Here is a 17,538-nt window from a genome sequence, read left to right on the forward strand (position 1 = left end):
TGATGTACCAACCCGGACATAACATACTGTAGGTGGATTAAAACGGTGCGCAGTTTAAGATGCAAAACTCATTTGTGTTGATAGAAATTGCTTCTTTTCATGGCGCTGACGTTATCACGTATCCAATTGTATGAATATGTGAACCTGCGACAGCTGTTAGAATGTGCACTGCAGACACGATATAGTCCTTCAGCAAGTTTTGCTCAACAGAGGCAGATGAATAAATGTTGACTCTTGGAACTGGGATGAAATAAGGCTCAGTGCTTCAGCGTTGTTTTGTCCATTTTACAAATTATGCGATTGATTGTCTTTTAAAACAAGAGTGGGGAGTATTTGTTAAACTTTACGCAGGAAAGCTAAACGACAGAGACTGAAAAGCAAGCAGGAAGTTTTGGTGTGTTCACACATTTGTGTCATTGTGTTTCAGAGAGGCCATTATTTGGATTGCTGAGACAATACTCGACATGTACGGTGCTATCAAGGACAAACTGATGATCATTGTATTTTTTGGAAGGGGGTTGGTTCCAATTCTTCTTCAAGCCAAAGAAAAAGGGATGCCTTTTAACACGTTCACTCAGCCACAATAATTCACTTTGGTAGCATGATTGATTCACAGACAGGGCTGTTGGGTTTGGACTAAATTAACGGGTGATGGAGTGAAATGATGCAGAGAACGTGGCAGGTTGTTTGTCACATGTGTACCCCTCTGTCACAATTGATCGAATATAATTTGAGCGTGCGGGGGAGCCCGTTGATATTAAATGGTAATAACTCTCCGTATTCATCAGGGCTGACTCCCCGCGGCAAGCAGAAATAGAAAATGTAATCTCATCCGCAACTATGGCTGTGCCCTAAAGCTCTCTTCCACGCTTTTTCACCACTGATCCTCCCTGAGGGGGCCCTGGCCTCTCTCAAGGAAGAGGAGAATCTATAATCCAGCAGATGGCGGAGGATCTTTGAGAAATTCTGTTATCGAGAAGATGGTGGAATAGTTGCCGGGGTCTGGGGCAGAAGGGGCAAGGGTTGCAGGGGCTTTTGGTAGCTCAGCGGTGTAAGGTAAACACAATCTAAACATTCTTTACTGAATCGTAGGGCTCTTTGTCTTAGGCGTCACCACAATAGGCCTCAGCAGCTCGGCGGGGGGCAGACCTACAGGTGAGCCGGTCGTCTCTATGAAAGCACATTCCTGCCAAGTCGGGGGATTTTTGTGCAAGAAAAGCCCAACAAGGGGAAGTGTCTGTGTGTGCAGAAATGTGCATTAAGAGTCCAAGTTAAGCTCTGTTGAACTTGCAGGAGGAATACAAATGTAGTCTGCTGCATTCTTACAAAGGCATACCCTATTCCAAAACAGGTTAGTGTTATTAGGGAGAATAACTTTTTACCTTTTACCGTTTTTTGGTAATATATATATATATAGGCTTGTTAAAAGTATTGATTTGTAATGATACTGAAATGTTGTGTCGGGATACGGTATTTGATTACTCAGTTATATACTGGTTTTTGGGCTACCTCAGGTTAAGAGAATTTTGTTGTCATGGGGTAAATTTGATTGTGCACGACTCTTGAGAGTAATAGAGGGTATTTTTCCATTTTCCTTACTGTTTCCATTCCATTGAGTTCCTAAAAAAACTTTTTTTTTTTTTTTTTTTTTTATGTAGTATTGAAAATGGAATTTAGTTTTCTTTCTTTCTTTTTTTTTTTTTTTTTTTAGTATGGATATCCAGTTTGAAATATTATAGTATCACGACAACGGTACTTAGATGTGACTATCCCTGTGGCTTTTCATCCAGTGCGGCTTTTACATAAGCAAATAGTTTTCTTGTTGGTGCGCCTTATCTATCAACAGATGTTGTTTTTGAGTCAAATTTGTGGCGTGCGGCTTATACTCAAGTGCACCTTATAGTCCATATATATATATATATATATATATATATATATATATATATATATATATATATATATATATATATATATATATATATATATATATATATATATATAGCATCAATACTAGACAAAATCCAGAAAAGTAGTGAGTCGTCTCTTACTTGTCCAAACATGTAGCATTTAGTATATCCACGCATGCCACATTCATCCACACTTGCAAAATTGTGAGAAAGAAAATACTCGAAGTTGGAAGGCATGTATGGTTCCTTGTCTAAGACACTTACCAAATTGTGTAAGCATTTATCTTTGTCTTATAATGGAGTCGTTGTGGAATATTCTATTCATGCTTGGGTCAATGATGGATCGATTTCTTTTCTCAAAAGACAGTTGATTCTTCTTGTTATCTTAAACAATCTCCCATTTGCATTTGCATTGCAAGGATTCAGGGGTTGTTTGCTGTTTTCTAGTCAAGCTACAAATACAGATTATTCCATAATTTTAATTGATTTATTCGTGCTTTTCATGAGTCACACTTGATCAATTGTAACTGTAGAGATAATTCTTCCCATACATTTGTTGATTGTACTTGGTACTCTCATTTCTATATTGGTTTGTCTTTATAAGTTGACAATTGCAGCTCTCAGCTTCTTTTCTGAAGTAATGTCATAACCAGGGGTCCCCAAAGTTCAAACCAGTCCTCAAAGGCCGCTGTGGGTCCTGGTTTTTGTTCCAACCGATCGAGCCCCGACAGTTTAACCAATGAAGTTTCTGCTAAAACAAGCAGCACCTGACTGCAATCAACTGATTACACTTGTAAGACACTAGATTGGTCAAAAGGTGTCATCTTGTTTTGTTGGAATGAAATCCTGCGCCCACTGCGACCCTATGTGGAATTATGAAATCCTGCGCCCACTGCGGCCTTATGTGGAATAGTTTGGAGACCACTGTCATAAACAGATAACACAGCTGCCTAGTAAAATTCCACTTTCTTGTGAGTCATTGAATGGGTTAAAATGGGGGGGGGGGGGGGGGGGTCTGCCTATTCGCATTGAAAATGACAAAAAGTGTATGTGTTGAGAGTTCCGGGCAGATCTTCTCGAAGGCACTTGTGTGGGACTCTCTGTGATGATAGTCCTTGCTGGACACCTTTTAATTATTCTTTCCTTAATAAATGTATGTAATAAATGTATCTTGGGTGATTATTGCATTCTTTTTGTTACTTAATTGTATGTCATCATCTCCTGTCCATTTAGAGAATAAAATAACCTGTTAAAAGAGGGGAAACAACTTTTTTGTTCTTCATAAACCATCTCTTCCAGCTGTACGACTTTCTGGCATAATGTTAATAATTCAATTGTTATAGTTACAGATGCCAAATAGTGAGCCATCACATATGGTTATTTGTGGTTATTTATCACAGCATCATAATCCTCACACTTCCATAAATAATTAATAACCTATAACCTAAAAACAATTGAGAAGTCTTTTAAGTTACATAGAAAAAAATCATTTGAATATGTTCCCTTCATTCCAGCTTTATATTTGCACAGATTAATGGTGTGAACGTTATTTAAATGTTTGCATTTAATCCAGACACATCTACGAAATGATTTTCAGCAGCATCACACCATACACTTGTACCACCATTTTATTTTTAAAATGTAAATTGTCATAGTCTGGCAAAAGAGAAGACGAAAGAAAAGTCTCTACCTGTAAATTGAGCAGATTGGCGGTAACACCCTTAAATGCTGCATTTTTTTTTTTTTTAGACAGTGCTCCATCTGCCTATGTTTGCTTCAAATTAAGCATTGTCATTTGTCGCCACTTCCTTGGTAATACCCATAGGGAGACATTTTGTCTTTTTGTAGTCTGTACAAAATTTGCTGAGCTTGTCAGGTGCTACTGGTATACGAACTGGCGTCCTTACCCACCAAACTAACCCAGCCCAACCCAACCCGCTGAACCCTTACTCTGATTTGACTGTGTGTACAACGCTGCAAGGAAGGCAAATCAAATCTTAGAGGAGATTGCTTTTTCTCTGGATGGCAAAAGGCGAGTCCATTGTCCCGGTGACCCTTCTTTTATTGAAGAGAAAGATGCAAAGGCTGAAAACAAAAAAATCAAAAAGAAAAACAGGGTGGAAAATGGGAGGGGGGGTATTATGCTTCTGTGTCCCGCAGGTCAGCTCTCGCCCATTTCCTCCCATCTTAAAGCTGCTCTCTCGACTCCCTCCCTACTTGTCGTGACACAGCGATCAGTCACATTCCTCCCTGCAGTCCTCCAGATGAAACGGAGCAATAATTATGGGAATAGAGTGGCTCTGGCCGCCAAACCGGGGCCGCTTGGATCACAACAACACATTGTCCAACCTGATTAAGGAGCCATTTGCGGCCTCCTCCTCCTCCTTGGCTGCTCTGGGCTGCAACTTGACCCCTCCCAGCAAGATGTATCGATACGCCCTCCAATTTGAGGTCGCTCACGGACGTGGGAGGAGGCATTGTGTTTCGGAGTGAGAGACTCATCAAGGCCACTCCTTTGAGAAAGTGGGAACTATGGTCATTTCCTGTGGAATCCTTTGATTAAATGTGTGATGTTGCAAGTTCGCAAGAAGACAGCTGTTTACTGTCAGGCATGTTGATGAAATCATTGAAGGGGAGACAATAGTCACGTTTGTAGACCTTTTTTCCTTGCCCGTTTTTTAAATTAGCAAGAGGTTGAATATCGAGGAATTATTTGTTCACGTTGGACAAAGGGAATGTGGCACTTTGCTGCAGTCAGGTTAACTCATTCATTCCCAGCCATTTTCACTGGAGCAAGGCCCTTAGGTCCCGGCAGTTTTACCGGATTTTGACTGATTTTGCAGGCCCACAGAAAATTCTGTTCTATTGCAATATAAACATGGAACCCATCAAAAGAAAGATTAGACTCTCTTCTTTCAGCAGAAAAAAAAGTTATTTCATATCTTTTTCCTTTCTTTAGAAATCAGCATTAGAACATAGCTTAGTTTGAGCAATTTTCCAATTTCTGATGAAAAAAGAAATTTAGCTTTTTATGAAAGCATACATTTGAAACATAACTTTGACTTATACACAGCTATTTTTTGCTTTAGTTACATCCCAAACATCTGAATAATGTTTTCCTTTTACAAAATAAGATAAACAACAAGACAAATAGAGCTTTTGATAGCAAAGTAACAATTTATGTATACATACTGTAACTAACTGAAAGATGACACTGTTCTGGCCGCGACAGCCGGTTAAACTTTTCCCTCATCGCCGTCTGTCTCATAAAGATGCATTTTTTTTGAGTCTCTGTGGGCTCTGCTTACGAGCAGCACGGACTCAAAGGCATCATCCGCTGCACTAGTGGTCCCGGTCGTTCTGCTTGGTCGTCCGCAGCCTGGCATTCATTCGGTCGTGTTCCGCCGGCGCACTGCCTTGCGGCTTTGCCGTTCGTTGCCGTTGAATCGGGTTGCGGATCTTACCAAATGTGCTACTGCCCTCCAGTGGCCAGTTTTATTTCTTTAAAATGGATTTTCAGCTTTGTGCTTTGGAGCTAAATTGAATCACGACCCAGAGATGTCGTATAAATAGATGTATGAATACGTCTTTGGGACACTGAAACAATTAAAAATAGAACGTATTTATACATTTTCGGGAGCAAATGAGTTAATATCCATGAGACATCTTTTAAGTTATCTTTTGTTTTTGTGTTAACTGGCGTGCTTGATTATGAACTGTACTGTAAAATAGAATATCTTTCATTGCCGTGTGTTATGATGAACATTGCATGTTAACTTGGTCAAAATGTCCATTTTTCCTCAAAGGAAATTACAATGATATATTGAATGAGAAATGCTGAAATCTCACAATATGAAGGTTTTTGTGCAACCTTTGAGCCTTATTGTTCCACTTCCTTTAAATCTTTAACACGATATGAGTCAATTTTTCTCTGTTAGCTGAAAAGACTGATGTCTCAAGATTTGCTGGAATGTGCTGACATCACACACTATCAAAAGGGTTATGTGTATTTTTATAAGACAGATTTCTTCTAGGCTGTCCTGTAAAACATCAATGTCAAATTCTGTACAGTTCAGAGTTTATAATTTGATGCTTGCTGAACTGAACTAAGGAATGCAGCAGTCTCCTTGAAGAATAGAGGTATAGTTTGCTCATTTTTAAAAAAAATTTAGAACAGAAGTATTACATTGCAATTGCCTCTAACTTTTAACACAATCCGAGTAAGTTGATTGATGCTTGCTGAAACGAGCTGGATTAGTGGGAATGCTAAATGGCATCAAGCAGTATCCCTGAGTGTTTGTGTGATGTTTTAAGGCATATTTATTTCAGACATTTTGCATTTCATCTTAAAACACCATTAATGTCTGACCAAAATCAAAGTAAATTCTTGGGTGCTAACAGGACTGAATACAGTATGTACTAGAGTCTATCAGTGGTACCTCAACATACAATCGCTTACACACACAAGATCTTTTCGACAGCAGAAATAGAATTTGACTTGCCATTTGTTTCTACATCTGACGACATGCTCGAAATATGACGATTTATGACAGTGCCGCGGTTAATTTGTTTTCCCGCAAGACTGATGCACAGCGGATTTTCATGTGACAGAAATCAACATTGGTTCCAAGAATGTTAGTGCAGGTGGCGAAAAAAGGAAAAAGTTGAGGCTTACCATTGAAATGAAGATGTAAATGATACAAAAATATGAGCATGCTGGGCGCGTCCGTGAATTGACTTTACAATTCGGCCGCAGAATGTCTAGAATCTCGACGGTCCTCTTCCGACCGCCATTTGCCAGTCTTTATAGATTAAGGTGACAATTATTATTGTGGTAACATCGCAAAAAAAACAACATTTTTAATCATTTATTTTAAAACTTGCGCAACACAGCATACCTATTGTCCGCCCCAGCTGAACAAAGTACAGTAAAAATAAAAAGTCCTCCCTCCCTCACTCTGGCACGTCGGCTGCGCGGTGCATTCAGGTACACCACGCAAAACACATCCGCCACAATAGAACCCCATTCGTTACATTATTACAGGTATTATTATTCTTATTATTACTATTATTATATTATTATTCCGATTCTCATTCATAATTAATTTATTTTTCTCTATGTAATTGCTATTTACAATAGTATCAGCAGCATCTATTCGGGATTTAGTGTAGATTTTCAGGCTGTGGAACGAATTAATGGGATTATAATATTTTGTTATGGGACAATCCTGCTCGACATACGACCCTTTCGACTTACAAACAAGGGCCTGGAACGAATTTACTATGTATGTATACATACCACTTTATTTAGCTCCAACATCTTTGCGAGGACAGTAAAATGACGTATAATACATATTTTTGGATAGGGATTTTGAGATTTAGGGGGAATTAACTTCGTATGTAGAGGTACCACTGCATATACTGTATATATGGCGGAAAACACTCAGGTGACTTTAAGCTCCGCTCTGAGACCCTCAATTTAGCCAACTTTCAAAATTGTTCGTTATGCATGTGTGATACATCATTGGAAAGCTTGAAATCTCAATTTCTCTAAGTTTTTTAAACAGTAAAACCCTATCCAGAGGTGAGAGCACGCGAGAGCAGAATTACAGACGCCATGACTTTAACGAGATATCATCGCGTACTTACCTTGTTTTGATCCAAAAGGTCCATGTTGCATGTATCACTGAGTGTCAAGACACAGCTGTGAATGGCCACAGCTGGATTTTTGGGGGATTTTATGGGTGAAAAATGGTAAAATAACAAGGGATGCAGAAATCGCAGACATCAAGAGTGGCCGAGATTTTATTTTTCATATATTTACTCTTTTAAACTTATTTTTAAAAAATGTTTTGTTTGGATCGATTATCATCTAGCATATCTGAGAAAATGCGACAGTAACAAAAAAAAAAATACAATTAAGCGATAGTTATGAGGTAGATATCTGTGACTTTTTTTTACAGACGCCATTTTTTTCATTGTGACATAATTTGTTTAAAAGTTTAAGATATGTGAGTGAATTATTTTTTTAAGTAGTTTTTTTTTTTAATGAAATATGAGACATCAATTAATTATTATAAGCTAAAAATGACAGACATTTTGAATAATAAATATAACCAATTACCTTTTTTAATGGCTGGGTTGAAACAAAAGCGGTTGCGCGACATCTGTAAACATGGGTTTTCAGGGTAAAATAGACATATTAAAAATAATTTGGGGGCTTAATGTGCCATGAATCTGCTATGGCAGCATATAGACATATTGTTTTATTAAACACAACAGTTGTTTTGGCTTCAAATATAGCAGTTTCTTTTCATGAGGAGTGCAAGAGCGGAAACTGCTTTTTCAGCCTTGTCTGTGTTTCCCGCCATATAGAGTACTGTGCAAAAGTTTTAGGCAGGACACCTGCCTAAAACTTTTGCACAGTACTGTATATATAATTTTTTAATTATCAAATTTATTAGGATCATGGAAGCTTCCACTTGGGGAAAATATATACATACAGTATATCCTGTATATACATAATATAATAAAAATATACAGTACTGTGCAAAAGTTTTAGGCAGGTGTCCTGCCTAAAACCTTTGCACAGTACTGTATATATTTCTTATATGTATATATATTTCTTATATATATTGTCTATATTTTAGTATTTCTTCTCAAAAATTTTAGCTAACTGCATGAAGGTTTGTGTTCTGCCTTTTTAATCGTGGAATCAAAGATGATTTAATAAAGGTTGAAATCTCACAATATGTACTGAATCATCATACCTATCCCTTTGTGAAATGACATTTTAATTGTGTTAATATTTATTGCTTGCAGAAAAACAACGTGGGTTCAAACAATAAAACATCTATAAACTTGATTTTTTTTTCTTCAAGGAATGATCTGCTCTACAAAGTGCCGTGCTAAAGTTTAATGAGGGCTAAATAGCAAAAAGAGCGTCTGAATAATAATAAGCATGGCAAACACACTGATTCATAATGTAGTGCATGTCCTTGCATTCACCATTGCAGTTTTTCCTGCTTAAATGATGTGTTTGGATGAAGTGTTGTCAATTTGTGTGAGTGCTTTCATTGACTTGGCTTCACCATACGGGTTATTTTCTTGTTGTTGTTATTATTTCACCACTGCCTCAGTATCTGCACAGCTGCCCTCACACGGAAGTCAAGGGGTCGACCCGCAGCGTCTTATCACCACCTCCTATCTCCACTTTGGAATTTGAAGTGAAGCCTCTGCTTTCTTTTTGTAGAAAACACCTGCATCTGACCATACTTTGCAGAAAGGATCAAATTCTGGCTTTTTACTGACTTTGCCATGCTTCTTTTGAGAAGCCTGCACTTTTTAGTGGGAGTTGATACAGTGCAAGGGAAAAAGGGTTCATAGATCCTTAACAAATATAAACACTGGGCAAAATATGAGAGCGGGATGTCTTTGAACCTAGCGTCGTAATGTGGGTCAGAGATCTATCGCATGCATATTCTGAAAAAGTCTTTTCATCTCCAATTGCGGCGTTCAGATTCCCCCCGGTATGCTCTTAATTTCATCTCCTTCTCTTGCTGTTATTTAGTTATTTATTTCAGCTTTTTCCACATTAATGGGTAATCTTCTTAAATAGAAGTGAGCTGTTCACAGAAAGGGAGGGAGGAAACATTTTAGGATGGGAGGGGGAATATTTCTTCTTTCACTTCCAAAGAATTTTTGATCTCTAAAGATTTTCAGCTGGTTCGATAACCAGCAGGTGAATGTGACAGTGGCTTGATGAGGATTGTGTTCACAGCACTCAACTCTGAGTCATCTTCATGTTTGTGTGTTTATCTCCTGTATAACAATACAGTTAATGTATGTTTCAATATATGGTTTGATGCTGAGGACGCTCTCCTTTGTGCAATATGACATTCATACTGAAAACCAATTAATGACGTTATTATTCAAGTGTATTTCTCCTACTAAAAATACCTCTCTTTGTCTCACCCCACCCAACCACCAACTCCTACTAAACCCCCTCCCCTATCCCAACCCAACCCCACTCTGTGCTACAGACGGAGAATTATTCAATTGACTCCAGTTACGTGAACAGCAGAGCTCACCTCATTAAAAGGTATGTTTAGTATTATTTTTGTTCTAAGCTCCTTGTTACCATTGCTACCCGTAATTGTTTTATCTAATGAGATCACAGGAATCATTGCAGTGGTTTGTATGAGTTTGTTTTGGAGAATAGGATAAGAGGGATTGGGAGAATGAAAAAAAAAAAGACATGAAAAAAGATGCGTGGAGATGATATCATTAGACATAGAATTAGCGTCTGATAGAAATCATCTGTAATTTTGAAATTCAAGCAACACATGATGCAAAGCTGATTTTTAAAACGCAACAGAATGCAATGTTTACCTCCCAAAGGTTAGGAAGTATTTGCTGTATAGATGTCATACATTACACTGCATAACAATGAAAGTGTCCAGGCAGGCATAGCATATGAAAGACTGACATTGATCGAGGATTGACATGGCAATAAACAACATGGTCTTCTCTATTTTAGAATCTTTAAAAATCAATTATAATGTCATACTTCAAATCAACTGGAAGTAATGATTTATTTAAAGGGATTTATAATTCACGTAGATGCCTACAATAGAAGCCCAGTGTTTTCAATTACATTGGTACCTCTACAAACGACTTTGATTTGTTCCAGGACCTGATTTGTAAATCGTAATGGCCGTATGTTGAGCGGGATTTTCCCATCAGAATACAGCCCAAAAACCTACCCTAAATCCTGAATAACTACTGCTGGTACAATTACAAATAGCAATTACACATAGCAAAACAAAAAATATAGAAATAAAAATCGGACTAATAATATCATATGCATTTTACATATCGGGTTCTAATGTGACGGTTGTGTTTTGCATGCTGTTCCTGAATGCACCGTGTACCTGATGACAGAGTGAGAGAAGTGCGGAAAAAATTTTACTTTCGCCTTTCATGTTGTTGTTGACGTTAGCTATTGCTGATAGTTGGCAAATTCCTTGCCGACGTTTCAATAACAAAAATTGTCACCTTAACTTATATAGACTGGCGAACGGAGGTCAGAGGAGGACCGTCGAGATTGTAGACGTGTTCTGACCGTATTGTCGTGCCAGTTCAATGACGCGCACACTAGGCTCATATTTTTTTATCATTTCCATCATAATTTGATTGCTAAGCGCCACCTTTTAACTGCTTGAGACCCATGTTGATTTCTCTCACAAGAAAATCCACCGTGCATCCGTCTTGCGGGAAAACAATGAAAATGCAACGCTGTCATAAATCGTATTTCCAGCATGTCATCATATGTTGAGACAAATAATAAGTCAAAGTTTACGTCAGATTTCAAAACGATTCTATGTCGATGCAATCGTATGTTGTGGTACCACTGTACATTTCTGAAAATCTTACAGCAAATATTTTTAGCGTGCTCAAACAAAGTCAATTTTTCTGGCATATGCAATGAATAAAAGACCGTCAATACTTTAGCAATAATGGGGTATCCATGCCAATAAAAGGGAATCCATTGTTCTAATTAAAATCCAAATCTGTCCATTGTGAGTCAGATAATAATTAAATTAAACATGCAATCTGGTTTCTTTACAAAACAAGTATTATTTTCAATTTTGGGGTCACCCTGTAGTTTTAAAATGTACAACGTACAACCCTTACCTTCAAGACTTTGAAATAATGATTTACCTGTAAAGCAACATGGAAGATCCCTATGCAGGTCGATCATATTACAACAGGAGAAGGAAAATTGTAATGTTTATGGTTGGTGTTGGACTAAGAAGCAGCCACGGACTTTACAGTTACAACTGAAATTTAGCAATAAGAAAACCAATGTAGCAAACAAATGGAGGACTGGGTGTGGCAGTGGCTTAGCTGAAGATGGTACAGAAGAAAGCCCACCCGTCTCATCAGACCATAGGACATGGTACCAGTAATCCATGTGCTTTGTTGACATGTCTTCAGCAAACTGTTTGCGGGCTTTCTTGTGCACCGTCTTCTGAATCTGAAGAGGCTTCCTCCTGGGGTGACAGCAATGCACGCCAGTTTAATAGAGTGCGGCGTATGGTCTGGGCACTAAAAGGCTGACCCCCCACCTCTTCAATCTCTGCAGCAATGCTGACAGCACTCCTGTAACGAGTCAAATGAAATTTTGGAGGGAAAATGACAAGCAGTAGTCAATTTGGACATTTAGGGATGTACATAGTTTCTCAGTGGTGTACTCACTTTTGTTGGCAGGGGTTTAGATATTAATGGCTATATTTTGAGTTATTTTGTGGGGAAAATAAATTAACTATTATATTAGCTGCACACAGACTACTTTTCATTGTGTCAAATAGTCATTTTATTAGTGTTGCCCCATGAAAATATGTACTTAAATATCTGCAGAAATGCGAGGGGTGTGCTCACTTTTGTGATACACTGTAGCGGAGGGCCAACTCCAAATCCTTTTTCATAGCTTGTCCATTGAATTGGGGATGGTTCCCCGAGGAGAGGCTGGAAGACGCCCGGAGAACTTTACAGAATGCCTAGCATACTCTAGAGATAAACAGAGGGCCCTAGTCGGGGACTATTTCAGCAGCAGGGCTGTGTCTTGAAAACGTGGATGGCCAGAAAATCAGCCATCTCTAAAAGCAGAAGAAAGCTTGGGAATGGAAATGAAGTGTTTCATCTTGAAAAAACGGTCCACCACGATGAGAATGATTGTTTCTATTTGAAGAAGGCAGATCTGTTATGAAGACCAAGACCAGATGAGACCTGGGGTGATGAGGGCCAGGAATTGGCTGATCCACAGGTGGACGATGAGAGGACTTCACACTGGACTGGAGCAATTCAGCATCTGGCAACAAAGGCCTTCAAGTCCTCAGCAATCCTGAGCCATAAAAAAAATGCTGCTGAATGAATTTGAGCATTCTATTAACCCAAAGAAGACACGCCAACTTGAAAAAGGGCCCCCACTTGAGAACCTGGGACTGCAGCAGCTCCAGGTTGTAACATTGGTCACTTTGGCCGATATATGGGTCCGGTTGTTGTTTTTACGCCTCAAGAACCGCCCCATGCACCAACCTACTCACACCGAGTAATTACTGTCAAATTGGTCAATACTTTTTCAACGGTCATTTTTGTTATTATGATCATACCCTCACTATCGCTTCACAAGAATAATAGTATTTTGGTTGAGTATTAATATAAACCTTGAATTGATAGGAATTGAAGTGCCCGATGAGATATAATTTGAAAGTGTAAATGCATCACATCTATTTTCTTTAGCACTTTTCTGGTGAGCAGGAGCCTTTTCCGATTTAGCCGACCGAGTAGCAGGGTATACCCTGAACTCGTCACCAGTAAGTGGCAGGACTCACCCATTCACATTCTGACCAAAACATCTATTGCATTTGTCCTGCCAAATATGCATGAATGTGGAAGAAAACCAGAATTCCCAGAGAAACGTGCAGTCTTAGGACAAATTTGGATACTGAACAACTGGGAATTTAGCGGCACATATGCTACTTGAAAGTCCACCGTGTTGGTCGAAAATTAGGATACTTACATGGGAATGCAGGGTGAGGAAGTTGGCATGGGGGATCAAGATAACTCCCATTGGCTTTGGAATCTTTCTGTAAGAGAGCTCTGTTTGATTCCACAATTGTCCTTTTGTTACCTGCAGCCTTGCAACAATGTTGGCTTTCTTTTGTTTGCCCTTAGCGTCCCCCCCACCTCCCTCAAGTCCCATTATGACAATTTCCTCTCCAAAGATTTCCTGCATTTATGTAAACAAAGAGCATTGAAGTGCAGATTCCCACAAAAAAAGCCCTCAGGAGCCCAGTGAGACCCCCCGGTCAGGAACAGGTGCAATTACAGTGATAACATCAGAGGGTCAGCATTAGCTGCCACCGCAGCCCCACAATGGGGAATGTTCGGCCAGCATCTGAGGATGCAGCTACCTTGGAATGTCCTTCATTTCTACTTCACACTCTCTCCTTCCTACTTCCTCCAAGAATACATGTTGATTTATTCCCCTGCTCTTTAGTGTTGTTTATAAATGGGAATTTGTTCCAGTGGGATGGCACTCAAACGAGGGGAAATCACACTGTTACTGTGCAGCTGTTGATTGTTCCCCCCTCCCCCACCCATCCTCCTTTATTGACTGCAAGCCCCCAGCGCAAGGCAGATGCTCCGTTTGCATGCCTCCAGCGTTTCCGACATCCATCTTCCTTCCCGGAATTCCTGATTACGGCAGTATTTGTCTGATTGAAGTGAGCGTCTCCCCGTTTGTTCAAGATGCCCTTGAAGGCAGCGCGTCCATTCAAAATGCCTGCTCGCCCCCCCCCCCCCCCCCCCCCCAACAAGGAAATTCATACAAGCTCTTTATATCAGGATTATTTCAAGGTGAATTTTTGGTCAATAAATATTATGAAGCAAATGGCTGTCTATATGGGCTATACCGAGATGGCCCTGTAGAAAAAAGGTAGAGGAAGGTCACTGAAAAAATACCCTGACCAAGAAAAATATGGACACTGGCAAGGCCAACATGTGAGTGAAGGTGATGTGACAGTTAATCAACATCTTTCTCGTTCCCCTCTTGTGCAGTTCGTCGACATTCAAGGACCTGGAGGGGAATAGTTTAAAGGACAGCGGCCACGAGGAGAGTGACCAGACTGACAGCGAACACGATGTCCAGCGAGGACACTATGTTGACACAGCTGTCAATGACATGCTCAACATGACCGTGCCTCCTAATGTTTGCCAGCATCCAGATCAAGGTAAGACCTCGTTTTTACTGTTACACTAAAACATAATGACCAAAGCATCTTTTACATTTCACTTTGATTCTTGTGATCTGGCTTCTGTCCTCACTTTTTAGTGTGATTTATTACAATGTGACATACCGTAGGAGTTGAACACTGTGTCCGTCAATTTAAACTAGGAGGAAAAAAAAACAAAAAAACAATGAAAATTCTGCATCAGCAAATCGGCAAATCATTTTGTTCAAATTCTGATTGGTACGGGAGTACCGAAGTTTACCGACCAGCTACTGTATGTTGGTACCTTTCACATTCTATGGACCATTAAATCAATTTGGTGGGGCTAATGTTTGTTCAAACAAGAATTAAATAACAGCATAAAACGTCCAGTAAATGTGACATGCTAGGTGTTAATGACACTGCAATACAGTATACAGGCAGTCTCAATAAACTTATATTTATATTATAAATATTAAACAAACATAATAAAGATTAGAATTAGAGCTATTATAAAATGCCAACTCTGTTTGACTATCAAATAATATCAAATTGTAGTCTGTATAAAACAATTCAGTAATTTGGTCGGAATTAATTAAGAAGTATTTTCAATTGTCTTTAATTTATATAATGTATGACTAAGTTTATTCAGATTCATACTTCCCCAGAGACAATCTTAACACTTGCTTATGTGAAAATACTGCAGTTTTTTTAAGAAAAAAAAAAAAATGGCCATAATGTGCATACAGTACTGTTTAGACTAAGTGCACAGTAGTAGCTGTCCCAAGTAAAAATATGGCTTGTAGCCATGATAAGCCTGTTTGCTGTAACTTGCCTGCTGTAAAAAAAATCTACAATAGTGTTTCTATGTGTACCTAATATTGTGACTAAACATTGAAAGTGTGGTCATCTGTTTGTTGTATGATACTTCATGGCCTTTATTTTAATATCTGCCTCAGAGTACTCAAAGTATTCAAAATATTTAATTTTAAAGTTTCATTACAAAGATACATTGGTGTAATTCAGGGGTGCGCAAAACATTCCACAAAGGGCCGCAGTGGGTGTGGGTTTCCATTCCAACCCATGAAGAGGAAATGTTTTCGTCGATTTGGTGTCTTGCAAGTGCAGTTGATCGCAGTCAGGTGTTTCTTGTTTCAGCAGAAACCTCATTGGTTAAACTGTCTGTGCTAGATCAGTTACAACAAAGACCAGGACCCATTACAGCTCTTGAGAAACGGTTTGCCCACCCCTGGTGTAATTATATAATATCAGTTTTACAAGTTGCTACATTTGACATGAGATGGACTTATCAGTGAGTGCCACCGCTTAAGATATGTGTCTACATTCATTTTGTCCACTCCCAAAACACCAGGATTTATGCAATACATTATGTCAAATCTCTTGCCTCCACGATTATATTCTGAAAGAGTAGACACTTTTATGTAGGTATACGTGTTTACCCAGAAATATCCATTTCCATTTCAGTTAATACCCATTTTCGCCTAAATTGCTTGGATTTTAACATTTCAGCCAGATGTCGTAACACTATCTGAAACTGTATGAACTAGCTGATTGAGAGTTTTGGCCTAATTTTTTATTTTTAGTGACCCAAATTTAGTAAAGTCTCACTACTTTTATTCAGATGTGAACAGTATAATCTCTTACTAATTAAGTCACCGAGAAGCTGTGATAGTGGGATATTCTAGCTTTAAATGTTGAATAATGTGTTAGTCATCTGAAATGGTAATTTGATATTTTGTGGCTATGGTTTGTTTTGCAACCAGTCTTTAAGTGAACATACTGCTCATTAAATACAAATTGTAAATGAACATGGCTATTGGATATGGCGGAAAACACTCAGGTGACTTGAAGTTCCACTTTAAGACACCTAATTTGGCCAAATTTCAAAATTATGCATCTGTGATACATCCTTGCAAAGCTTAAAATCTCCATTTTCTGGGGAAGGAAACATTTTGAAAAGAAGGGCATTAAAAAAAAAAAGAAAGTCCTAAACCATAACTCAAGGTGAGAGCATGAGAGAGCATAATTAAAGAGACCATGATTTTAACAAGATATTATCGCGTACTTATTTCAATTCAAAACCTCTAAGTAGCATGTACCATTGAGTGTCAAGACACAGCTGCGAATGGCCACAGCCGGACTTTTTGGGGATTATGTGGGTGAAACACAGTAATATAACAAGGGTCGCGATGCAGAAATCCTAGACATCAAGGAGTGGTCTAGATTTTGTTTTTCAAATATTCACCCTTATAATTTTTTTTTTATTTTCAATTTTTCTTTGTTTGCATCTATTATTTATTATCTAAAATATCGGGGAAAATGTGACAGTAATAATAAAAAAATAGTTATGGGGTAGATATACTTGACCTATTTACAGACACTATTTTTTAAATTGTGACGTAATTTGTTTAAAAGTTTAAAATATGTGAGTTAACAATTTTTTAAATTATTTAAAAACTAAATATTAGACATCAATTAATGATTGTAAGCTAAAAATAATACACATTTCAAATAATAAATATAATTACATACCTTCTTTTTATGTCTGGGTTGAAAAAAAAAGCGGTTGCGCGGTGTCTGTAAGGGGGGGTCTCCAGGATAAAATGGACAAATTAAAAATGGTTAGGCGGCTTAATGCGCCATGAAACTGCTATGGCAGCATGTAAACATATTGTTGTATCAAACACAAGAGTTCTTTTGGCTTAAAACACAGCTGCTTATTTTCAAGACGGGTCCAAGAGCAGAAACTTCTTTTTCAGCCTTGTTTTTTCCACCATATTACAGTAAGAATATCCATTAATTATTTAGAGTACATACTGAAAGTTGTTTGGTAC

At 38.4% G+C, this 17,538-nt stretch overlaps 1 protein-coding gene across 4 annotated transcripts in view; it reads left to right on the forward strand.

Annotated features, from left to right (window-relative positions):
* Positions 1 to 17,538, forward strand: part of pcdh19 (protocadherin 19) — a 100,679-nt gene that overhangs the window by 42,332 nt on the left and 40,809 nt on the right. For all 4 annotated transcript variants that reach the window (XM_057849355.1, XM_057849357.1, XM_057849356.1 and 1 more), the window contains exons 3-4: positions 9,950 to 10,008; positions 14,532 to 14,704. In XM_057849355.1, coding sequence (XP_057705338.1) covers positions 9,950 to 10,008; positions 14,532 to 14,704 — 232 coding nt within the window. The remainder of the gene's footprint in view (positions 1 to 9,949; positions 10,009 to 14,531; positions 14,705 to 17,538) is intronic.

Source organism: Corythoichthys intestinalis, chromosome 11 (assembly GCF_030265065.1).
Source record: "Corythoichthys intestinalis isolate RoL2023-P3 chromosome 11, ASM3026506v1, whole genome shotgun sequence".
NCBI lineage: Eukaryota > Metazoa > Chordata > Actinopteri > Syngnathiformes > Syngnathidae > Corythoichthys > Corythoichthys intestinalis.